This window comes from Cavia porcellus, unplaced genomic scaffold (assembly GCF_034190915.1).
Source record: "Cavia porcellus strain 051 isolate PalLab524CR breed Dunkin Hartley unplaced genomic scaffold, mCavPor4.1 scaffold_25, whole genome shotgun sequence".
Classification (NCBI taxonomy): Eukaryota; Metazoa; Chordata; class Mammalia; order Rodentia; family Caviidae; genus Cavia; species Cavia porcellus.
Genome location: NW_026947508.1, coordinates 30,590,817 through 30,616,344, shown reverse-complemented (window position 1 = coordinate 30,616,344; position 25,528 = coordinate 30,590,817). Strand labels below are relative to the sequence as shown.

At 45.8% G+C, this 25,528-nt stretch overlaps 1 protein-coding gene across 1 annotated transcript; it reads right to left on the bottom strand.

Annotated features, from left to right (window-relative positions):
• Positions 1-14,733: 14,733 nt before the first annotated feature.
• Positions 14,734-25,122, bottom strand: Utp11 (UTP11 small subunit processome component). Its single transcript, XM_003462258.5, has 8 exons — positions 24,945-25,122; positions 21,780-21,841; positions 19,898-20,000; positions 19,292-19,405; positions 18,723-18,816; positions 18,386-18,516; positions 16,189-16,299; positions 14,734-15,462 (listed from the first exon to the last, which is right to left on the bottom strand). Exons 1-8 carry the CDS (start codon positions 25,005-25,007, stop codon positions 15,379-15,381), a joined length of 762 nt encoding a protein of 253 aa, XP_003462306.1. The 5' UTR covers positions 25,008-25,122; the 3' UTR covers positions 14,734-15,378.
• Between the last annotated feature and the right edge of the window lie 406 nt (positions 25,123-25,528).

Here is a 25,528-nt window from a genome sequence, read left to right as displayed (position 1 = left end):
GCCCACCTGCTTCCTCTAAGCTTAGCTAAGTGAATCTACCCAGACCTCCAGCTTACAGAAGGAAGCCAGAAGCAGCTAGAGGAGCCATCAGTTCTGTCCCTTCCTACCTGCTGTATTTGAAAGCCCTAAAGTTAATGTTTGACCAGCCATTCAGGGTTCTCCCTTGCTGCCTCTGAGGACTCCATGTGGGAGGACTGCCCTCTATTGGTCCCTGAGCTGGGACTTGCCAAGAGTCAGGAGAACTATCTTGAAGTTAAGGATGTCCCTAAAATCAGCTACAAGTGTCTACTGTGTGGAGTGTGCCAGCTACAGTGGACGCAGTTTTAGGACACAAGGAAAGCAGCCTTGCTTCACACACACATACACACATACTTGGCCGTGGCCCTTCCTTCTTCGTCTACCACCCATCAATTTGCACAACCACTCTGAGAAACCCACCATCTCGCACTCCTTTTTCCTATTCACACCCACCCGTCACTCCTCAGCCAGTTAAAAACCCAACCCAGGCCCTCACCAGCTTGCTCACACACATGCTGACGCCTCCATGATACACCCACACCACTGGTTTGGCCATCCAAAACCATCTTTTTGGTCTTTGGCATGGCGCTCTTAGAAGTCACCAGGTACCTGGCAAATGGAATATTTGACTGTGCACACACAGCCACTCTGTGTAGCATTTGGCCAGGTCCTCTCCTCTTAGCATTTTTAAGCGCTCACCCCACAAACTGTTTTCCAAACACATCCCTGCCCATCATTGTCCCAGCTCCTCCCAGATCTCTTCCTGCTCCTTCCAGATAATTAAAGTTAGACTGTGTGTTTGTATGTATGTGTGATCTTATTTTTTAAACACACACCCCCACACGTACATATGCGTGCATATATACAAACACACACAGCAATTAGATCTATCCATTCCACCATCGTCCTTTTCATGCAGTAAAATCTCGGCTGTGCACATGCCCCACACTGCCACACAATGAGCCTCATGTTGCCTACTCCTAGGCCCCTGACATATCACACAAACACATGTGCACACACACATGCACACATACACACTCATGCACATATGCACACAAGTACACACAGTGGCACTTACATTTGTTATACCCACTCCTAGCTCCCTGGTGTTTCCCCAAGGACATAACCTCCTTCTACTTCCCAGAAGCATCTGATGGCTCCTCCAGGGCATCTAATGACTCTCTTCAGATGACCTATGGATCAGGAGAGCATTGCTCCAATCCCTGACTCACACCCACCCCCTGCACACACATCAGTGGACACATCTTCCCGCTGAGCCTGACCAGGGTGGGTCTGGGTATTATTAGGCTGCAGAGACAGCACGGAGGCATATGGTCTCGTACACAAGAAATAATGTTCATGTTAAATCAGACCTCATGCATAATGCATGGTGCCTGATCTCACATTATTTTGGGTGTTCGTCAAAATCAGTGTTCTTTCTTGTGAGGGCTCCTGAAAAGAAGGGAAAAAGGCATTTGCTAATTATACCCACAACCTGGACCCAGGGAGCCAAGAGTGCCCTGGGAGCCTCTCTGCCTCACTTCTCCCACCAGTGGGTCCCATCCCTCCATTCTACTCTGTATTCCAGCATGGAAGGAGGGGTTGCCTCGGGTGTGTAGCAGGCGGAAGGCCCCGTGTTATTTTTATTTCTTTTCTCTCAGCTCTCTGTCCCTGGAGGGTTCTGGGGAATAGCAGTGGCTCCATTGCTCTCACACCCGATTCATTTGCCGTTTTATGAACTCCCCGTTGATTCATCGCCTCCCTAAGTCAATGATTCACTCCTGATGGCTTTTCAGAAATCCTTCTTCAAAGGCTCCAGATTATTCAGCTTTGAAAAGGAGCAACAGCCGGAGCAGACCTGGACCTTGTGCTGCTACTGCTCCAGTGGACTGGAAGTAGAATATTGTCACCATCCTTGGGGACTCCCTGGGACTGGGTCACCTGGGGAGGAGAAAAGGTGTCCTCCCCAAACACTAGCTATGGCCATGACTCAAGCAACTCATGAACACAGCCAGCCTGTGGCAGGGCCCCCTCTAGCCTCTGTGGGTCGCCTGCCATCTCCCCTTGTCCTCAAAGACCTTCTGGGAGCTCTCCATGCCTCAGGGAAGACAGGAACAGAATGGAAAACCCCAGGGCCAATGGGACCAAACAGACCTGGGTCCCAATCCTAACCACCTCTTGTTAATTCTGTGCAGTGGTTTACATTTCTGTGCCTCAGTTTCCTTGTATGGTGACAATGGCCAATCTCTTATCATAAGCGTTACTAAGTGAGATAATATATGCATAGTGTTTAGCATAACTGAATACAAAATGAAGGTGATTTTATGGGGGGTGCAGAAACAAGTGAACAGGCAGGAATACTATGACATAAATCGCTTTGACCATGAACCCCACTATGTCCTAAGCACACTTACACAGTACTTTCCCATCACTCTGTGCTTGAGTTTCACTATCTCACATTATATGTCCCTTCTGTACAGGTAAGGAAACTGGTGCCTGGAGAATTTTAGTGACCTGGCCTAGGCAGCAAGATTAAATGCATTTGATCTTACTTCTGGATCTGAGTTCTTTTTATACCTCTTATACGGCAAACAGTGGTATATTGAACACTAATACTTTAGTATCTGCCAAAAGTGGAAGAAATTTTAGGACTCACGACTGGGCCAGAGAGAGAAGCTGAAAACCAAAGATGTTGGAGTTAAGTGGCTTGGATCTGCCCCTCTCTCCACCACTCACAATGAGGTAAATCTCATGTGGCTCAAGCAAGGTTAAGATCTTTAGGACAGTCAAGAGGTCTCCTGATTGGTCCATTCCAAACCACATGTACTGAGCTTCCTCATACAGTACCTAGGGATATGGTCCCTAGTATTTGCCCAGGTGATAATCTTAGGTGCACCACCTAATACTCACCAGCCTTTTGGCAAGCTATATAAGCTCTTCCTGCCTCGGTTTCCTCCTCTCTGAATCATGATAATAATAGCACCTGCTTCACCGAATTGCTGTGAGGACTAGATGAGATTTGATATATATAAACACTTAGAAGAAAGCCTGGCAAACTGTGAGTGCACATTAAATGTTAGCTATAAAAATAATTTTATACGTACAATATATATTATTGCTGAACTGAAGCAGTTGCAAAACAATGATTCCTAGTGCTCCCCTCCTCCAACAACCTAGAGTTCTTTTTCTCCATTCTCAAAACCATCCTGGAAAGGAAAGTTCAAGATCTCTACCCCTAGTCCACAGGTAAAGAAACTGAGACTCAAGGAGGTTAAGGGCCTTGCTCAAGATAACCCCTAAGGTTAGTTTGAAGTGTAACTTCTCAACCCATTCCCTGTATCTGCCTGTTTGTGACAACTTCACGTCCTTAACAATCTACACTAAACCTTTTCTTCACACGAAGACTCTGTGTTAGACTCTGGGGAGGCAGCACACAGACGGGCAGGGAAGGATTGATAGAGGGTGGCACCATTCAGCTGGATCATGATCAAGGCAAGTCACTCAGCCCCAGAGCCCTCAGATCCCACTTATTCTCCCTTCCTGAGCTTTCATGTCTTTCCTTCCCTGCTCAGTATCTATCCTCTTTCCCATGGCCCCAAGCCCACACCTTTGACTCTAGCACAAAAGATTCCACTCAGAGTCAAAGCCCCTAGACCAGTGGTGGTGAACCTATGACCCACATGCCACAGCAGGCTGTTTATTATCATTGAAAGCTCTAAAAGTTTTTGCTATCTCTGCCCTCAGCTCTATGAGTACCTACCATGTGACTAAATCTGACTGTAGATTCCTGAAAGTCTCCACTCCTGATTCTACTGTGACCCTGCTCAGAGGCTGAACACTAAACAATACCATAGGGTCACCCACCCTCAGATACCTGGTCCAGGCCTCGCTCCATAACTCACCCCAAATTGGGTCATTTGTCATCCTGCATCTCTAAATATGAAATAGGCATTCCCTCATTCATTTATCCATCCATCCTATACCCCACTCAGTTGTCTGTTTATCAGCCCACCTACCCATCCATGCAACCATCCTTTCATCCATCCGCCCACCCCTCTACTTGTCCATTTATCTGTCTACCCTTTAACCATCTATTTAACTATCCACGTATCCATTTACCATCGGCTCATCCAATCATACAATTTAATAAGCAGGGTCTATGTTATGCACAGAGATAGATAAGACCAGTCCCCCTGCCCTCAAAACGTACCTAAGATAGTCTCATTCCCTCCCTGCCTCTTGTTTATGTAGGGTAGGTATGTAAGGGCTCACGTGAAAAAATTTTTGGAAGAAAACAATGAGGCCTATTGTCTCTATACACGTTGTATGTCAGACTTCTGGGAACCTCCACACCCTACTCATTTCTTCAAGGCCCTAAGGAAGGTGTGGTCCAACTGGCTCTTCATGGCAGTAGGTTTCCCCTAAGTTCTCATATCTTACTCCAAGGATAAGCCAACTGCTGCCTTAATCTGATGGACTTCAAAGGAAGCAGGAGAGAGAAAGAAGCTTACAAGCATAACTACTAAAGATCACCACCAAGACCCCATTTTTCTATCAGAAATGGCAGCCATATCTCAGCCCTAAGGAAATATATGGTAGGCCTATCGCTACCTGAATATGTGACTTGGAGCAAATCCCTGCCATTCCCTTGACCATTGTCTCTTCCCAATTTTTAGGTTCTTACTGCCTTCCAGCCTGGGTGGGCCTGCTCTTCTGACAATGGGGCCTCTCTGACCAGCCCACACACAAGGAAGGGTAGGAGATGACGTGGTTGGTGTGGTTGGTGTCCAGGGCCCTGAGTCCTCTAGCTATTCAGCCACCCTTCCTCTGATACAAACAGCCCTCAGTCGCCTCCCCCTCCCACCTCCCAGAATCTGGGCACAGCTAAGGCCTGCTATGCCCTGGCCACCCCATGAATCACTCCTCTATGGTCCCCGGGGGAGTGGTCTAGGGAGCATCCTACGCCCCATGAAGGGTGAGGGCCAGAATCCCAGCCCTCAAGCAGGCAGTGTCCACAAAAACAATGGGAGCCTGTGGCTAATGGCCGGAATGCAGCCATTGTCCTGCCCTGGCCCCCAACCCCGAGGCCTCAGGTCCCTAGGCCAGGCAGGCTGGCGTGGGTCGGTGCGTCAGGCACTCGTGTGCCAGGGCCAGGAACACATGATCTTCAGCTTCCCCTCCCTGGATAGACAGGAGGGTAGGCGGATGGGCCAGTCCCCACCTCCACATCAGCATCAAAAACGATCCCATACACAGGATGAAGGCATCAATATGGGACCCAAGGAAGAAAAGTACACCATCTTTGGGGTACTTGGAGCAGTCTCTTGCAGAAAAGGGACCTGGTAGCTCTGAGACCCAAGCCATACATCACAGTGGGGAGGGGACCACATTAGAATAATGCAGGATTAGAGTAGGGTTGCTATAGCGACGTATTAGGGCAATACATCTAGGGAGCCCCAGCCCCTTGGTGATGTATGGCTCTGCTCAGCTGTGAGGAGTAGGGGGAGGGGACCTGCCCCGCCCTTCCAAGGGAGAGCAGCCACCAAACACTCCCTGCACTGGGGGAGAACATCTGCCTTGGATTCCAAAAATAGACATCTAGAATCCTGACAAGACTGAATGCAATGCCCTGCCAACCTCCACCATCCCATTTTAGTCCATATGCAACCCCAACCTCAAATCCCCAGCCATAACCTCAGCTGCAGGCCCCACACCCCATCCTAACCCTATGATGTCACATTAAACCTCCAGGTCCGTTCTTTATGCTTCCTGGCCAAGGACCATTCCATGTTCCCTCATTACCTGAGGGAGTCCTTAGGACTATATTTGGAGGAAAGGGGCCAGAGAAGAAAACAGAGGGGAAGGAAGTGGGATTGTCCAGAAACACTCCTCAGCCAAATCACTTGAAGCCGCACTTGAAAAAAGTCTAGAGCGTTAAGTATGAAGACACTTTACTCACCCAGAGAGCTCCCTATGCCAACACCTGGACTTCCCAGCTCCGTCTCATCCAAAGTCTGGGAATTTAGCTTTTCTCCACACACTCTCCGGCCACTAAAAAGATATACAAATGGCCCTAGTGAAAACATTGAATGAGGTTCCTATCAAAAGAGGGCTTGTCAAAAAACTTTACATAATATTTGTAATGGCGTATGACAACATCAGGTTCAAACTGCTGTCTCCAGTCATTTGTACTGGCTTGCCCATCTCCAAGGTCCTGGACTCCAGCATCCTGGGGACTTCAGCGGAAGATCCTCTTGTGATAACTTTCTGTGTTACTCCTCCCTTAACTTCTTGATGAAGGAAAAGGACAAATGACAAGTAACTCCTTCAAGAATGATGTCTATATGAGCCAGGTGTGGTGGCTCATGACTGTAATCCCAGCACTTGGGAGGCTGAGACAGGAGGATCATTGCGGAGTTCAAGACCAGCCTCGGCTACTAAGTGAGCTCAAGGCCAGCCTGAACTGTAGAAAGACCCTGTCTCAAAACGACCAAAAAAGGGGCTGGGGATTTAGCTCAGCGGCATAAGTACCTGTCTTACAAGGCACTTGTTGTGAGTTTGATTCCTGGTACCAATAAAAAGGAAAAAGACAAAAAAAAGACCAAAAAAAAAAAAAAATGATGTGTCTAGGGCTAGAGATATATAGCTCAATGGTACAGTACTTGCCTAGTGTGCAAAATACAGGAAAATGTGGGAAAAATTTAAAAATTTTAAAAAGAATCATAGGTGTCCTCATGAATATATTTCCCTTTCTTGACCTTACCTGTGTTCCCTTGTCTGTGTGCAATTCTTGTGTGTGTCTGTGTCTATATACACATGCCTTGCTTCCCTATTGAATAATTTTTTATTAATTGAATGATTACACAATCCCAATAAAAATTTTCTTATTTTTTTTGACAGTGACACTGCAAGATGGGTTGGTGGTGCATGCCCATAATCCCAGGAGTTAAAAGGCTGAGACAGGAGGATTGGAGCAAGTTCGAGGCCAGCCTGGGCTACATAGTGAGTTCAAGACCAGCCTGAACTCATGGCAAGATCCTGTGTCAAAAAACAAAAAGTAGGGGCCTGGGGATTTAGCTCAGCGGCCTAAGCACCTGCCTTGCAAGCAGGCAGTCATGAGTTCAATCCCCAGTACCGATAAAAAAGAAAAAGACAAAAAAAAAAAAAAAAAAAGAATTTAAAAAAACAAAAAGTAGAGCTGGGCGTGGTGGCTCACGCCTGTAATCCCAGCACTTGGGAAGCTGAGGCAAGAGGATCGTTGCAAGTTCAAGACCAGCCTGGGCTACAAAGTGAGCTCAAGGCCAGCCTGAACTGCATAGTGAGACCCTGTCTCAAAAAAAAAGGAAAGAAAAGAAAAGAAAGAGACACTGCAGCTCTATCACTTTGAGTTTTCCGGGGTTTTTTTGTTTTTGTTTTTTTGATAAGTCTCACCATGCAGTCCAGGCTGGCCTTGAACCCACTATGGAGTCCAGGTGATCCAAACTCATGGCAATCTTCCTGCCTCAGCCTCCCAAGTGCTGGGATTACAGGTACGCACCACCACATCCAGCATAGCTCTGTTGCTTTGAAAGTCGTAGCTCTGGTTCCAGTGTGAGTTGGAATATGCTGACCACTGAAGTCATCCCCACTCACCAAAGAAGGACACAGGCCAAAGGACAAGGCAGGATAAGGCAGGACATTGCCCTTTACATAAGCCTATACATGTGGAAACACACACATATGCACTTTGGTCTCATCCCTGGCATTGTTCCCACAAGGGAAGAAACTAGATCTTTATTTCAGATTGGGAAGAACACGTAAAGGAGAATTCTCTCCCAGTCTTTAATCCTCTGTGTGTCTCCCTTCTCATAGTCACAGAGACATGTACCGTCATACATAAATGCACACACGATATGCATGCTCTGACACATGGCAAAGCAAAGAGAAAGGGGGAAGAAGAGTGAAAGAAAAAGGTAGGTGGAAGACAAGAGTGTGTGTTCCCAGAGGGCAGATCCTGGGGTGGGGGTGGCAGGGTGCCCAACGCACTGAGTGGGCAGGAGACTTCATGGCTTCCTCTTTTCCTTAGCCAGCAACCAAAGGTCAGCTCGGGCTGCTCAGCCACGTGCAGTCCACCCACGACCCTGCTCAGGTCATGTGAGACGGGGACCAAAGCCTCGTCAACACTCCATTGTCTTCCAGAGCCCAGGCTGCACTGTGCCCTCCAGCCCAGGGGGCTTTGTTCACCCATCCGAAGGGGACTCTCTGGGGCTCCTTCAGTCCTCACCAGGAGGAAAAGCCAAGCAATGCTCAGGTGGGTCACTTCCCTTTTCAGAATTTTACAGCCCTTTCTGAGAAATGGGAGGAATGTCCTTCTCTTGGCACTAAAAATGCCAGGGTTGGAGAGGGAGGAGAAGGAGAGGAAGGGCCTTCTTTCTCCTGTTCTCTGAGGGGCACAAATGCCACCATGCCAACCCCTCCCTGCCCATTCCCCCGATGCTCCGGGGAGAAAGAGAGTAGAGAAGAAAAAGCTGAAGCGTAGCCCTGAAGGTCATCTTGCACGTCAGCACTGGGAGGGGCCCTGGAGTCCCTCACGCCCTGGCTCCCAGCCTGGACCACAACACAGGCTCCATTGACTCCCGTGCGCCCTCTTTCCCAAGATGCTCACAAAGTCGTGGGCTTATGGCTCCTGCCCACAAGCCCCTGAGCCCCACAGGACCCACCCAGGGGCTGACTGGACACACCCCCAAGGTCAGGAGGGCTGGATTCTGCACCTACACAAGAATCCCCTAGGTCTGGGCTGAAAGCTCCCGTGGCCAATCTTTAGCACCTGTCCTACCCAGTCCGGAATGGAGTCAAACAGGGACCCAGCTAAGATAGATCTTCTGCCACCGCCACCCTAATCCTATTTATACCTTGCAAAAATAAGGATGCCCACCACTGCCACTGAGACCTGGGGCAAAGGCACCCTGGCTCACCCAGCCTCTCACTACAGAGTCAGGTGGGGAACAATGGCTGTGCCTGGGGGAGGGAGATTGGAGGAAAGCCTGGCTGAGTCGCTCCAGCCCCTCTGGGGGCTCTAGGAAGGGGAGGGCTGCCCCAGCAGGATGACAGAGAGATGATTAAACCCACAGAGAAGATTGATAAGGGAGCTGAACAGCTGCACCTCTGCAAGGTGGGCTGGGGACAAATCTCATCTTGTCCTGGCGGTGCTCAAAGCATTAGGGGGCTGGGCCAGCCTGGCTGAGCTCATGACCTACACAAGCTCCAAAGTAGGAATAGGGGGTGGGAGGCTGCTCCCCACAAAGCCTCTAATGGCAGCTTCCAGATCCCAACCCCTGTTCCTGCCACCTGAGAGATGTCCACCCCCTTGACACCTAGGCAGTGCGGCCCTTCTCACTGGTGCCCCCTCACCCACGGCATCTCCACCTCAGCTCTCACTCTCGTTATTATTAAATGTGATTTACAGCGGAAGCGCTGAGTCAGACAAACCAAGATTCCCCAGACAGAGGCAATGGGAGAGGAGAGGAGAGTCCAGGGAGCTGGTCCTGTCTGGGCAGGGTCCTCAGGAGAGAGCCAGGTGGTTGGGGTATGAGACCCCGGCTTCCAGGACAAGAGAGTTCATCTGTGCTGTTTAGCTTGTCCTTCCCAAGCCCAAAGGCCTCAGTTGGCACTTAGAAGATTCAAACAGTTTTTCTGATCTCACCCATCCTGCTAGCTTCAGTCATGTCAGCCTTGGAGTCTTCGTTGGTAAGTTTAAGAGAACAGCTGAGGAATCTTGAAGGCCAGAAATAAAGAGGTTCAACTGGGACTTCCTCAGACCAGGAGGGCTCACGGTTTAGGTTTCAAAAACAGCCCCTGGCTCCCAGACATTGAGAGTGGCAGGAACAGTGCCCTGCTGGGTTCTGGCCCCGGACTCTGCACACAGACACAGGCCCTGTGATTTGGGGCAGGTCCAAAGGCCCCAAAACGCATGGAAAGCACACACGTCTGCTTCCACCTTGTGCAGAAGAGCGTGGTAGGCAGGTCCGTCTCCGCTCCCTGGGTCTCTGACTCCTTGGCAGGGAGGAACTGGGCATTGTTGCCAAAAATAAACGTTCCCTCTCCCGCTCCCTGGCTCCCGGCTCCCGCTCATTAGGATGCGTGGCGTTTGGCTGCGGTCCCACACCTTGCAGCTCATTATAAATATGCAGTCGCTGCTGGCGCTACCCCAATCATCTCTGCAATCAGAGCTTTTAATTAGGTTAATTAAATTGTATCAAATCTCGCAGGGACGCAGTTCACTGATGCTGATGAGGCAGCCAAAACAGACCCCAGCTCCTCCACTAATGAAGGCCGATGCCTGCCTGAGCAGTGAGGGAGCAGGAGAGCATAATAAACGGCACATCCTCTGAGAGGAGCTACTGCCCAGACCCTGTGCTCTGGGCACCCGGGAGGGGGTCTGCATCTAGCAGGTCAGGCTTCAGCTACAGAAGCGCCTCCCACCCCAGGGACCATCCCCCTTCACTGAAGAACTAAGCAGCACAGTACCAAGAGCCTGGGCAGGTGGGCAGTGTTGGGCCCAGAGCACCTGCCACCCGTCCTCAGCGAACTTGAGTGTACTCCCAAGATCCACTGGTTCCATCTGGGGCCTCCTGTTTACTTCTCCCCTAGAAAGGCCCAACAAGTCCAGGACTTCCTGTCCTACACACACACACACACACACACACACACACACACACACAGTTACTACTGTCACTACCTCTCCAGTTGTCTTATTAGCCAGAGAGGCCAGGCTGAGACTTGGAAAGCCCAGCCGGCCACTGCTGGCCTAGTCTCCATCTGCCATGAAGGCCATCTGCCCCTGGCGGGGGGGCGGTTTAGAATGCAACCAGCCAGGAATAGGAGGGAGTGCCACCTCCCTGCCTCCATATGCCAGATGGACCCTGTATTTCTCCACCTAAAGAGCCCTCTTGAGGGAAGACACTTGTCCTAGTCCTCCTGGGATCAAATTATATAGGGAAGGGAGATATCTCTTTTTTCTCTGGTCCCTCCCTCTCCTGAGCCGACTGTCCCACGCCACCACCACCGTGGCAGTCCACCACTAGGCACTTAAGACTGCACAGCTGGAAGACCCTGCAAAGGTCTTCCCCTCCCTTGAAGCAGGAAGGCAGATGCTGCCGCCTCAAAAGGGGCTGTCCCTAAAGCTGCTCAGCCTGGCTCCAGCCTCCTCCTCTTAACCCCTCAGTCTCTGGTCTTGGTGTCTCTGAGCAGATAAGGAGAGAAGATGGGGAAATTTCCAGCGCTCTGAGGGCAAGTCGTTTCTGCTGTAGAAGCTGGTTTTTTGGTTTAGAAAGGTTTTTTTTTTTCCACTCAGTAATGTGAAAACATGAAACACATGAAACCCGAAACCAACCCCCTACATTCCTCACCTCAGAGAAGCCTTTGGGGTAACTGGGAGAAAGCTGTAAATGAGTCAGGCTGATTCAGGGCTGTGGAGGGGGGTGCCCAGCTGCCTCAGGGCACCATGGTTTCATTAACACTTATGATCTGAGCGTGGCCATCAGGTGACAGAGGAAAGGGCTTCCTTCCCACCTTCGTCTTGGCCCCAAACACTGCAATCCCCTGCCTAGAAAGTAGCTGGGCCTGGGTTCTTTGGGACCCGCCTCCACTAGCACCCCAGAGAGACAGAGGGCTCCAGACTATACAACCACCCAGCACCTTGCTCCCTCACATGAGAGGAAATGGCAATTGCCATCAGCGGGCCATCAACTGAAGCAGACAAAGTGGATGAGGAGGCTAAGACACCAGGGACAGGACATCCCACAGGGAGCCTGGAAGCATGAGCAGGGCAATTCCTTATACGGAGTCTGAAAAACAGGAGAGATGTTTTTCCTCTGACCAGGGCAGTTAGGGAAAAGCAAGTAGAAGCATGAACTGGGCAGCCTCTTCTAGTCTCCTAAGTCCCAGCGACAGACTTTTTGTTTGTTGCCACGCTAAAGGTGCAACCCTGGCCTTACCCATGCTAGACAAGAGCTCTACTGAGAGGATGTCTTCAGCCATGGACCTAGGAACAGAAGCTCTGCTTCATCTTATTTTGCAGCTATTTACTCTACCTTTCCTGCTCCCATAGGGCCAGTGGAAGACCTGCCAGTAGGGAGGCCCCATGACCTGGCTGGCTAGAGACAACGTACCCTCTGACCCCAGGAGGCGGCTGTACAGGTCCAAGAAACCTGCCTGCTCAGCCCTGAGACAGGATTTCAGATCCACCCCCAATTCTTCCACTCACTCAAGGCTTCAGGCCAGGACTCCCACCCAAGGTTGGACCCGCCCTTCCCCAACGCCCTTTGCAGGAGGCTCCGGGAACTGGCTGGCCATACACTTGAGGAGGAAGAGGGCCCAGCACCACACAGCTACTTGTCTCACTGTTTCAAGTCCCAACAGGTCCCGGCTTCACCAGCCTCCACAGGCAGGCAGAGTGAGCAGTGTCTGTTGGCTGCCTTCCCTGCTGGAAGACAAGCAGCTCTAATTGTTCAGTGCTCCACAGCCTACAGTACCAGGAGACTGCAAGACACAGAGCAACCCTCAAAAATGCATGGAGCGAGACCCCTACCATGTCCTGGTGAAACCACCCTATGGGAACCCTGAAGTTCTGTGAGAACCCTAGGAAAGATCTCAGTGCTCCCTACACAGTCCTTACTAGAAACAGGAAGACTTTCTTCCCCATTCATCTTGGGGCCATGTGAATCTTAAGCTCAGGGGAAAAGACTCTCCTTTATTAATGAGGGCTCTCCCCCATGGCATCAAACTCATAAATACATCCACACTAAGCACCTCCAGAGAACATGCAGCTCTGAGACAGGCAAAGTATGTTAAGTGGGTGGACACCAGCCTGCTGAAACCTAAACCTAGCAGAGGGACAGCAGCTCCACCTGCTGGGCCCTTTCCTACCCTGTTGTTGGGAATCAGTTTCTTCTACATACAGGAATCAAGGATTCTTCCTGGTAAATAAAGTAAGAGCTTGACGTTCTCCTGCTTTGTCAAAAGAATCCTAAAATGAGGTCACCAAGACTGAGATGAACTGATTGTCTTTTGGGCAGACCTGGAGAATCTACAGGGTCCACATAGCTACTGTCTTGGAGATGTTTCATACAGGAGACCTGAACCAAACAAGAGTCCTGATTCACAGAGTAGCCTCCACTCTACAGGCTGCCCAGTCCTCAGCGCAGCCAGACTGGTATAACAGCCCAAACTGTCCTCTGAATCTTGAGGTGTGGGTTCGAAAGAAACAATGCCTTTTCCTTTCCCAGTGTGCCAGGAATCTGGGGTAAGACAGCGTATTAAAGATTAAAATCCCTGGATTGATCTCAGGACCCATAAGGCTGGAACTGGTTGAGGCTGTCACAAGAGGGAAGCCAGTCTCTTCCACTGGAATCTTTAGGCCCCAGAGACAGCCCCATGTCACAGAAATTCAGGTCATCTAGCCTCATCTTCTTACCTGATCAACATGATAGGCTTTCCTTTTTCTGCTTCCCTTGGCCTGTGCACATGCCTTTAAGCATTTTCATTTGTGTCTAAGATATGTGAGTGTGCCCACACCTCTTTACGAGACAAGACCAGAGTTACACGTGCCTTGAACATCTGTGAATGTGAGTCTTATGTGGGTGTACTTTATCAGAAGGCCTCTATGTACATTCTCTAGCCTCTCCCCTCTTCCTACCAAGCAGGACCAAGAGAGAGAGCAGCAGGATCTAGCTGCTGAACCCAAGAACAGATCACTGCTTAGTCCGTTCATTCCTCAGTGTATAATGATATGTGATCTTTCATGCACTACCTTAAAATTCTTCCAGCCTCCTCTCACTCCCAAGCTCTAATATCACTCTGACAGGTCCCTTGCCTGGCTTGGTACTCAAATTGCCCAGGACTATTGACATTAGCTGAGGCCAGCACCTCCCCAGAAGGAAGTTCAGGCTGGGAGCACTTCCTTTTGGAAAGCAAAAGCTATCGTCTGTTCTTCTGGACCGTCTCATTTTTCAGGACACCCAGATGTGAGTCTGCTGGCTGCACTAAGAGGAAAAAGACTTTCTTTCGCCTTAGGTTATATATAGGAACCTCACAGTCATGGGTACTTATTAACAATCTTTCTTGTAATTCTTCAAATCCATGTAGAACTGTTCCCACTGAGGTGATGAGATTGAGCAAGCCTCCTAGAGCCTTGCTCCCTATTCTCCCACATTTACTCCAAGCATGCTCAGTCCTGTCCCAACTGGCCTTGGCGGATATCCCTATATGGGTGGGAAGGAAAGGGTGGGACCCGGGAAGAGAAGGAAGCTGGTTCACAGGGCCTGGGTTTGCATTCTCAGGGTGAAGACACCTATGGCCTTGGAATCATGAGTAGCCAAGGGCAGAAGCCAGTTCTCATACATTCTGATTTGAGCGTCATCCATGAAAAATTGGTAGCCTCTGAGAATTCTTAGTGAAGATGTAAGAAAACAATTCACCCTTGAAACCACCTGAATAACCAATAAAACAATAAATGAGGAGCTGGGCATGGTGGCACACTCCTGTAACCCCAACAACTGGGAGGCTGAGACAGGAGGATCACCACATGACTTCTTGTGACTTCAGGCCAACCTGGGCAAAAAGTGAGTACAAGGCCAGCCTGCACTGCATAGTGAGACCCTGTCTTGAAAGAACAAAAGAAAGAAGAAAGAACAAGTCAATTTATCCACTGGATAGAACACTAAACAATCATAAAAATGAGTATTTTAACTTTTATTATATTACTTTTGAAAAATTCAGTGATATAACAGAAATGATTTAATTAAAAATTGGGGTATAAGATTGTTTATTAAAATTATAGCTATAAAACACAAAAAATATAAATAAAAATGAATATACTTTATAAAATGAAGAAAGTAAACCAGAATTCTTACTGTTGTTCCCAGTACCCAGTATTTGTTGTTCTTGAACAAGTACTGAAGTTAGAAATAAATTCATCTGTTTTCTTTTTTTTTTTTTTTTTAATTTTTTTTTTTTGTCTTTTTCTTTTTTTATCGGTACCGGGGATCGAACTCACGACTGCCTGCTTGCAAGGCAGGCGCTTATGCCACTGAGCTAAATCCCCAGCCCCAATTCATCTATTTTCTACTTTATTGTAATGAGATAACTTTCATAGTTAAAAAAAAAAAATGTAAGTACTGTATAAAAAGTAAGACTCATTTCACAAACCAAAATCAATGACGGGGGGAAAAGGCTTTCATGTTGCTCACAGAAAGGCATCAGATCAATAATAAATCATGGTTGTAAACAGGAAAGCCAGGCCATTTGAACTAAAGCAATTTGAAGTTACTACCAACAATTGAACTATTTTTGATGCAAAAGATAAGGTTTATCTGTAACATTTCAGCGTTTCCGACGACTCTCAAACTTATAAATGGCTGGGGCATTCACAGTTTCTTTCTTTACCTTCACCTTCTGAGTTTTATCCTATTAAAAAAAAAAAAAAAAGGATCATCAGTAAACAGGTTTTGTAAAATAGGAAGGTTAATGAACTACCAACAAGAAAGCCGCTAATACAGCCTTTCTCAAAGTACAGAAAAGCCAGAGCCCTAATGCCCCAGGAATCCACTGTCCGTAACTTTCCCTCTGGGCATCCAGATGCTATTAGCTATGTACAGTCCTTGGGAAAATTAAAAAGAAAGGTGTTCAAATAATTGTTTTATTTAAAATTATAATTTTAATTCTGTCACGGAACCCCAGTTGAGAAAGGTTGACCCAAATGATCTGCAAGGCTAAAAAATTTGACATTTAGAGGAATGATAATAATATGAAAGAGGCATCTTATATTCCTTAGCTCTGCTATTTAACTACACAATGTTGTCTATTTTTAAACACCAATGAGTGACATGCACTGTTTTGTTAACCTGTTTAAATGTTACGGGAGCTGCTCATAAGCTATAAAGTTCATGTGCTACCTGATCCTACCCTTTGCTGTTCCAAGGCACTGACTAATAACCCCCTTATTACCTTCTTAATCAAGGAACATTTCAACACTGTCAGAGCAATAGACACTGGCTCAAACCACTGCCCCTGAGGAGCAGACATTTTCAGTGGGTTGATTTACCGCAGCTGAAATCCAGTCTCAGTTAAGACCTTTACAAGAAAAAAAAAAAAAGAAAAGAAAAAGAAAGGCCTAAGGCTCTCTCTCCTCACCATAAGATCTTTGCGTGTTTGAATTTTCTGTGCAATAACGAACAATTTCTTCTCTCGTTCAATCCGCTGTGTCAGGCAGTTATACTGCTTTTGTCTTTCTTTAGCTATCCGCTACAGAAGAAACACATCTTTTCAGTAAAACAATTAACAAAGCAAACAAAAGAGCAAGAAACTGATTCTTAAACCACTTAAGCCCAAATGCATAAATGGTTTCATCAATTCCCTTCTTACCCCAGAATCAACATAATGTAATTACTATGAAGTTGTCAGTTTTAGTAACATCACATTCTAGAGCTGAAAAGAACCTCGGAAACAATCTTATCAAAACCTGTCACTTTACAAATGCAGAATGAGGGAGGCCTGGAAAAAAGTAACTGACCTAAGGGCACAAGGTTCACTTGGAGCACAGTCAGGACTGTCCCGAGTCTCTGGGATTCCAGGAATATTTCCACTACTACTCTGCACTGCTTCAACCTTTGCGCCAGTGCCTCAGTCACCTGAGCTGATGGCAAGGACACACCAGCGAAGAGAGCAGGCAGTGTGCTGGTGCCTGAGAACTACAACTCAAAGAACAGAAGGATTTCTTCAGAGGGCCTATAGCTCTCATCCCAGATGCTTGGGACCAGAAGTGTTGTAATTTAGTGTTTTGGGAGGTTTTAGGGTATCTGCATGTAAATAATGACATATCTTAGGGATGGGACACAAGTCAAAACATGAAATTCATTTATGTTTCAATACACCTTACACACAAAGTCTAAAGATCATTTAAACTGAATTTGTAGTGTGCCTACACATTGAGTGTGACCATCAAGTAAGGTCAGGTGAGATATTTTCCACTTTTGGCATCACTCAAAATGTTTCAAATTCTGGAGCATTCTGGATTTTGGAGTTTTGGATTAGAAATGCTCAACCTGTATATACCTATTTATACAAAATTCCAGTGGGGGAAGGGGTGTTCATAGACCTCATAAAGCCTATCATGGATTGTTCACTCCCTCTCACCCCCTTTATTTTAAAGCAAAAAATAATTTTGCTTTAAACAAAACTCATGAAACATTACTAGACAAAGATTTCAAGATCCAAATCTTAACCACTGAAGAGTTAAAATGGTAAACTATTCTACATAAGAGTATGGAATACTAATCTCCTTAGGGACTACCACAAAATCCTTGAGATGTGTCAGAGACACAGCTAATTGAAAATACAACTAATTGACAATCAGGGTTATCACAAGAACACCAGTCAGCCACTCCTCAGCTGGAAGTGTTAGCTGCATAAAGGGAAATATTATTGGGCCTCAGATTTCAACAACTCACCGATTCTAGCATAGTCTCACAGCAGTGGTTTCAGACAGCTTTTGTTTTCACTTTATTGCACAGACTGTCAAATTTATGGGATTACCCAATATAGTCAAACTAATTAGGAGTATTTATATTACTAAAGCAAGTTTAGCTGCCTCTGAGCTAGAGAAAACTGCTGTGAAATTAAACATTGGAAGCAAAACTGATGCGGTGTAAATGATTCAAATCAAAACAGAACAGCTGTCTACTCGAAACACACTGACAGCATTTTTTTAAAAATGAATCAGTCAGAAGTGAGAGTTCAACTCCAGAAGGCTTTGAGGAAAAGCATCTCTTCTCCACAACCCAGTTACAGTGATGGAAAGCACCATAAGGAAAAGTCAATATGAAATTCTCGTTATAAACACACACTATAAAAGCCTATTAAATATGGGTAAAAGTTTACTATTAAAGCCCTATATACCACATTCCTAAATCTTCAGTGTCCTCTCCTTGTTTGGTGTTTTTTTAAATGCTGGCATCTGTTTCAACTATTAAAACCACAAAGAACGGGATGGGGGTTTAGCTCAGGAGTGTAAGTGCCTGCTTGGCAAACTCGAGGTGGTGAGTTCAATCCCTGACACCCCCCCCCAAAAAAAAACCCCACAAAGAGCAGGGTCAAAGCTAGGATTCAAACCCAGAGCTACTGGCCAGAGCCTAAACACCTGACCAGGACAAGATACCATACACCCTCCAGCGCACTGTCTGGTAGCCTTTCTGTTGCTCACTATTCTCCATCCCAATCATCAGATCCTCTTTACATTCTTCTAAGGAAACGCAAGGATTTTTCCACAGAGAAGCACATAAAATATAGTTTTAAAAAAAAGTCCCAACTCTATCACAATGGAAAAAATTACCTTAAGTCGAGTCTGACGGGTAACTCCTTTCACTTTTTCCTTCTGCAAGGTCTCTATCTTGGGTCTGTTAAAGACTCTGCCAACGAGTTCCGGGGCTGTCTGCAGGTGAGTGGCAATATCAAACTGTTCAACTAAAATTCAAGATAATCCTTAAGTCACTGTCTGTCTCTAACACCAAACAACACAGAGTGACATAATAGACTTTCCCGGCTGGGGATTTGGCGCAGCGACATAAGCACCTGCCTTGCAAGTGTGCAGCCCTGAGTTCAATCCCCAGTACTGATTAATTAAAAAAAAAAAAAAAAGACTTTCCCGGAAACCATCAAACATATCATACCTTCTTTTTTGGTGTCAAAAAAGAACACATGCTTTCCCTGTTGCTTTCCCTGGAAATCCAGCAGATGGAGCTCTGATTTTAGTCTTTCAATTTTCTAGAACACAAAATACCTCACTTGAAATTGCTTTCTTCTGGAGTCTCAGAAATAAATTTGCAGAAGCTTAGACCATTTCACATCATTTCTGGCCAGCAGAGAATTTCATTCTTTGAAAGGAAAGAACCACTAAAATTTATCAAGCATCAACTATGTGTCCTGGTACTGGGTGAGGCATTCCACAAAACTCACTCAATCCTTACAACAATCCTGTGAGATGGAAATGACAGAAATGCCTCAAAGCGATTAACCTACCCATAGTCATAGGACAAGTACATGACAGAGCCGGAATTTAGCCTGTCATTCTTCAGCTTGAGCTCTTCACTCCACTATGCTGACTATACATCTAAATCATTACTACAATTAACCGTACTTTAAGACTGTAAATGCCAGAAGAAATCAACTTATAACTGAAGATTGATAGGTTTGATTCCTTTCTTAACCAATAAAAACAAAACAAAGAATGAGTTTTTACCTTAGCTTCTGCAATTCTTTTCATTTCTATATATTTGACATCCTGAGTTCTCATTAGCTTTAGCTGTTCTGGAGTTACTTCTTCTTTAGTGTCCTTAATAACATGAACTCCATCCTAAAATCCAAATTTAAAAAACACATTCCCCATTAAAATAAAGTCATTAATAAATTGTTAGTATAGCTTATGATTAGAATAAACACCAAGGGGCTGGGGATTTAGCTCAGCGGCATAAGCGCCTGCCTTGCAAGCAGGCAGTTGTGAGTTCGATCCCTGGTACCGATGAAAAGGAAAAAGACAAAAAAAAAAAAAAAAAAAACACCAAATGTTGCATGGTAACAGTAATCCAAGGTTGTTGGTACTGAATTCAATGTCGCAACACCAGCTATCTATTGAAAACACCTTTAGACATTAGACAACTCCATATATAGAAAGAGAAACGTATGCTGCTCAAGAAGAGGCAAATCTGCCCTGGACTCTGACCAAGAGTACTTGAACCAACTGGAAAAGACCTAATTGAAAGCCAAGAATCTTCCTCTCCACCTTCTTCCCCATCTTTAATTTCCACATTTGAGGCTTGATACATCAAATGATCCATCAGAAACCCACCTGGAGCTTAACCCGTGTCATTTTATAGTAGAATTCATCTGGATTTTTTTCAAGAGCTTTCTTTCGAAGAGCTTTGAGGAATTCTTGTTTTTTATGATAGTCACTAAAAAAGCAGATGAAACAAGATTCATTGAAACACATACACATACACACACACTGAGCAAACTTTACAAGTATCTAAAAGTTCACATAAAATAGCCAGGGATATAGCTCAGTGGTGCAGCGCCCGCCTGGCAAGCACAAGGTCCTGAATTGAATTCCCAGTACTCACAAAAAAAAAAAACAAAAAAAAAACCTGAAGGGGCTGGGGATTTAGCTTAGCGGCATAAATGCCTTCTTAGCAAGCATGAGGTTGTGAATTCAATCCCCTGTACCAAAAAACAAAAACATAATATGAAACCCAAAAACACCAAAGCAATGACTGCAGATGATTCACAATCCACTTTCACTGAAGTGGACTCATGTCTCCATAGTGTCTACCATCTATAGTCCACTCCTAATAGTCCACTCCTATCTCAATGATACCTGAAATTAACTGTCTCTATCCCACATGTGTCTCAGTGCCACTTACATTTTTTTGTTTTTGGTCTTTTTTGAGACAGGGTCTCTATACAGTTCAGTTCACTTTGTAGCCCAGGCTGGTCTCAAACTCGCAACGATCCTCCTGCCTCAGCCTCCCCAACTGCTGGGATTACAGGCGTGAGCCACCATGCCCAGCCACTTACATCATTTTATGGAGACATCCAAAACAAATAAAAATTTTAAAAAGCATGAAACTCCTCAGATGGGTTCAGGCACAAGTTTCAGAACCAAATAACCAGCATGAGTCATAAACTATACAGTACCACGTACCACAATGACTAGAATGGTGGACTTGGGAGCCATAACATGGGTTCAAGTCTACATTCCACCACTTCTAACCAAGTGATCCTGTACAAGTTAGCTAACCATTCTACATCCCCATTTCATTTGTAAAATGAGCATGGTCACACTAACCTACCCCCAGAAGACTGTTGGGATGAGTGTAAAAACTGGAAATCTAGAATACTGTATAGTTTGATAATAGCCCTCAAGTATTACTATTAGCCTTAAAAGTCTCCGGCTTCCTAGCCGGGCATGGTGGTGCAGGCCTGTAATCCCAGTACTCAGGAGGCTGAAGCAGAAGAATCGCTGCCTGCGCTACAAAGTGAGTTCAAGGAAAAAATAAAACCAAAGTGAGTTCAAAGCCAGCCTAAACTGCATATCAAGACCTTATCTCAAAGACAAATAAATAAATAATTTTTAAAAATCTCTGGGTCTACAGAGAACCATTTAATCTATCAACAACATCCACACCAAGAGTGTAACAAAGATATCAGCTGATATGTATCACTAGCAAATAATTAGGTATTTTGCAAATGAATTGCTAAAGAAAAAGGAATGGGCATAATTGTTTTATGAAATGTTTTAAGAGTTCATTATCACCCACACTCAGTCTCATGAATCCATCTTTCAAATCTTTCATTCCACATCTTGACATGGTGATGTAAGAGACTCAATGAATAGAGTTTTAGATTACATCTTCCGCTTCACAAAAAGGGAGCAAAGAGTCAGCTTTTGATTCAAACACCAAGGCAGAGGCAAATCAAAGCCACTATAAGAAAATTATCTAGAACAACATAATAAAAAAAAAACTTACAATGTGACTAGTTAAATAAATATTCTGTCTAAACAAAGGGAAAAATTTAGGGTCACAGAAAAATATCCAACAGGTTGCTAGAGCTTTGGTCATTTTATCAGTGGCAGAAAATGATTCCCCATTGACCACCTGGACACTTTAGCCACAGTCTGGGAATGCTGTAAGTTTTCTTGGCAGCACCTCTACCAGAAAGATGGGACTCACTCTGCACGAAGTTTGTAATCTTTCTTTTTCTCCAACAGGCCCAGATGTTTTCGAAAGCCAGGCTAGAAGACAAAAGAAAAAAAAACAGCACTTAAATTTCCTCAGCAAACACATGCTCAAAATAACATGATACTTGAGGGGAACAAGAGTCCCTGGAGCAGTCAGTAAATCCGTGTCCTTGGAGCCAACCCACTACCCTGTTCCTCCCCCCACCCCCTTACTGGGTTCTGCCCAAACAGGAGAGGGACCATGCAGGCGCCAGGCAGGTCACAAGCACTGCCATAGTATGTTCCTTGGCCTATTAAGGACAGGGAGAGGCAACAGTGACTCTGCACTAAGCAAGCAGTTGCCAGTTGTACTAAAATTACTACCAACTTAATCCGAGGGTTTACAAAATACTACAAAGGGAAAACAGTAACAAGAAGCCAACTGTGTAAGGGAGCTAAATTTAGAATAAGGAGACCTGGGATCAAATCTAAACTTTCTCTTCTAATCGGTGACCTTGGACAAGTCACTTCACTTCTCTGAGCTGTTTCCTAAATGTTAATTAATAAGGATACTTTGCAAAGTTATTGTAAGGATTCAATGGGCTTCCGTAAGTGGCAGGATCTGCACCGGCCTTGCCACACAGCAGGTGCCCAAGCTACTGTACCTTTGGTACAAGGTATGAGTGAAAAGCAAACATGACAGCAGTTTCACTGATACAAACATAGACAGTCGAGGATTCGAAGATTAAATCTTGCTGTCATCTTCCTGCAAGCTGCTCTAGTTGAATACTTAACATGTGTCAGAGTCTGTACTAGATGCTTTTGTGTACAGCAGCTTCATAGACCACACTTATAGGCCCTCGCTCAGTTGACAAGCAATATGCTATCCTCATTGCACAATTCTCCTGAGAATCACAAACAGTAACTATTGTTACACTGATTTTCCAGAAGGACAATGAAGGTTAGAGAATGATACACCAAAGGATACTGAGCCCATAAGTGACAAAGCTTACACTAGAACCCATTCTGCCTGGGGCCACAGTGTGTGCTCAGAACAATTTTTACCTCAGAGGAAATACATATACTTCTAATAAACTTACATAATAATTTTGGTGGAATTTTTAACAGTCACTTTTGTCACTTTTTGAATGATATAATAAATAGCATTTAAAAGGACACCTTAAACATCTGGTAATTTTCATTTATTTTCCCCCTTTCCTGGTTTTTTTTTTTTTTTTTTTTTTTTGGTACTGGGGATCGAACTCATGACCTTGCACTTGCCAGGCAGGCACTTAAGCCACTGAGCTAAATCCCCAGCCCTTCCTGGTAATTTTTATTTTAAAAATAATAGATGAAGAGAGGCTGACAGAGTGGTGCAAGAAAAAAGAACAATGACAGGCAGAAACTATGAAATCTGTTGCATCCCCTTGAATGTACATTCGCAATACAGAAGAAAATTTGATACTGCATCTGAAGTAGTTTACATAACATTTAACCTCTTCCCCTTCCACAGAAAATACCTGCAACATCTTCCCCACAATTTCACTGAAGGATCCAAAGGATGAGGTCCATAGTATCCAAACAGGGAAATGGAGAAAACATTTTCACTTTTCCTCCAGCATGGACTGCTCCTCTCTCTTCCCTCAAAACCCTATTTCTATTTAAGCACTGCTAGGGTCATCCTTGAACACCTTCTCCCTTCTCTGATAATCCAAATCGACTACTTGTAAACTGCAACTGTCTTTGGACACACCATTCAGTCTCCTTAAGCACCAGATCCCTTATTTTTTTTTTCCTTATTTGTAAACTAAAGATAAATTCACTTCATAAGGACATTGTGGAAATATGAGGCAATCCTTGTAAAGCATGTAGGGCTATGCCTAGCCTTTGTAGTGCTCTGTCTTTAAAGGCAAATTGCTCTCTAGGTGAACAGGTTTCACTATGATGCTCTCATCATCCCTATCCTTCCTATTCATATTTGGGATCTGGCACTTTGTAAGTGCCATTTCTTCTACAGTTGCGCCATTATTTTCACCTTTTGGTAGCTGCTGTATTCACAGACACCTGATGTGACTTTTGTCTTTGCTACTTGCCACAATAGCGTATGTCTCTGGGCAAAGACAAAACATATCTGAGCTTTCATTTCCTTATCGTAGGTGTCTTATATATACATACTCTCCCAAACAAGGTGACAAACTATATTACTGCTCCTAGTATACTACTGAGCAGACAGAAATTGCCCAGTAAGTGCATAATAAATGCTATACAGTCAGGAAGACTGAACTGTGATTGAAAAAAAAAATTTTTTTTTTTTTTGTCTTTTTGACACAGGGTCTCACTATGCAGTTCAGGCTGGCCTTGAGCTCACTTTGTAGCCTACGCTGGTCTCGAGCTTGCAACAATCCTCCTGCCTCATCCTCCCGAGTACTGGGATTACAGGCGTGAGCTCCCACTCCCGGCTTAACAGGCTTTACTTCTATGCCATCAGTCACAGCTGCATGCCCCAGCTGCGAAATGAAATTGGACCAGTTATCTCCAAAGGCCTTTCCAAATCTGACACGTGGCTACTGAGAATGGTCAAATCGATAAACTGTTTCTGCATTAAGCTTATATCTACTCAGCCTCTCCACACAGACACATCCTCCTCCAAAATCTTAGCTTTTTCTGCCGAGATGTCATGTTCGTAAATGGTCAAGCAACTCTCCGGACCTGTTTCCCCATCTGTACAACGAGGATGGAAAACACCAAGGTTGCAGGATGAGGCACAAACCAAAACACAGGTGGCAGGTTTCCGTGAACCATAAAGCCCACACATAATGACGGCTCATCAGTGACCAATCTCTTCCGTCATGGACCTTTCAGGCAGCAGGCAGAACTGAGCAGTGCAAGTGCACTCCAACTTCAACAGGCGCTTTGAGCTTTGCCCTCACTGACATGTTGCAGGGTAGGTCTGATTAACCCCAAGCATTGGGGAGCAGCTAGTGCTCTCTCTGACCAGAAAAGGCCAAATCCCTGACCATAGTCACTTGACACTCAGCCTCAGCCATACCGGTAACAGTAGCAGTCTGTGCGTTTTTCTGCACACTGTGTCTACGTACAGCATCTACGGGGCCTGGAGGAGGTTGGGGCGAGAGCACATGGGGCCACTGGCAAGCCTAGAAGGCCTGTGCGGTCTTACCTGGCTTCGCTCTCGGTGTTCTCGCTGCCGGGACTTGGCCGCCTTGCGAAAAGCCGCCGCCATACCTGCCCGCTGAGTCCTACAGAATCTCAGTGCAGAACGGTGGTTGGTCAAGGCCTTGCTATAGATTTACCAACGCTACCGGAAACAGACTCTGCCGCCGCCACTTGGAAACGCCCACTTCCGTCGCGCAGCCTATCAGAAGCCTATATTCCCGGAAGTACATACCCCAGACCAGGGTTTGCACTGGTGGGCTGCTTCTGGGAGGTGTGGTTTCCTAGGTCTAGTCCCGTGACATTTTTTTTTTTTTGCCTCATTTTTTAAACTCGAAAGTCCCGTGACATTTTGAGAGCCAGTTCTTACTCTCTGGAGAGGTTCCACGCGCCTCGTCTTTGCGCCTAGCCGTGCGTGGGCACCTGGGAACACATGGCTGGCACTGCCCACCAGTTGAACTGGACTTGGTGTGTGCGCATGTGTAGTCACCTATGGCTTGCCCTCATTTCCGGTTTGGTTTGGTTTTGCTTTGCTTTGGAAATTTTTTGTGGTATTTTTGAGACAGGGTCTTGGTATGTAGTCTAGGCTAG

What these genes read in the sequence shown, in the direction of transcription:
- Utp11 (XM_003462258.5), bottom strand. Translation starts at nt 25,007, where the DNA reads ATGGCGGCGGCTTTTCGCAAGGCGGCCAAGTCCCGGCAGCGAGAACAC. An exon ending in CCCGTCAGACTCGACTTAAG is followed by an intron (nt 16,300 to 18,385) that starts GTAATTTTTTCC and finishes TTTCTTCTGTAG; the next exon opens with CGGATAGCTAAAGAAAGACA. An exon ending in AAACACGCAAAGATCTTATG is followed by an intron (nt 15,463 to 16,188) that starts GTGAGGAGAGAG and finishes TTTTTTTAATAG; the next exon opens with GATAAAACTCAGAAGGTGAA.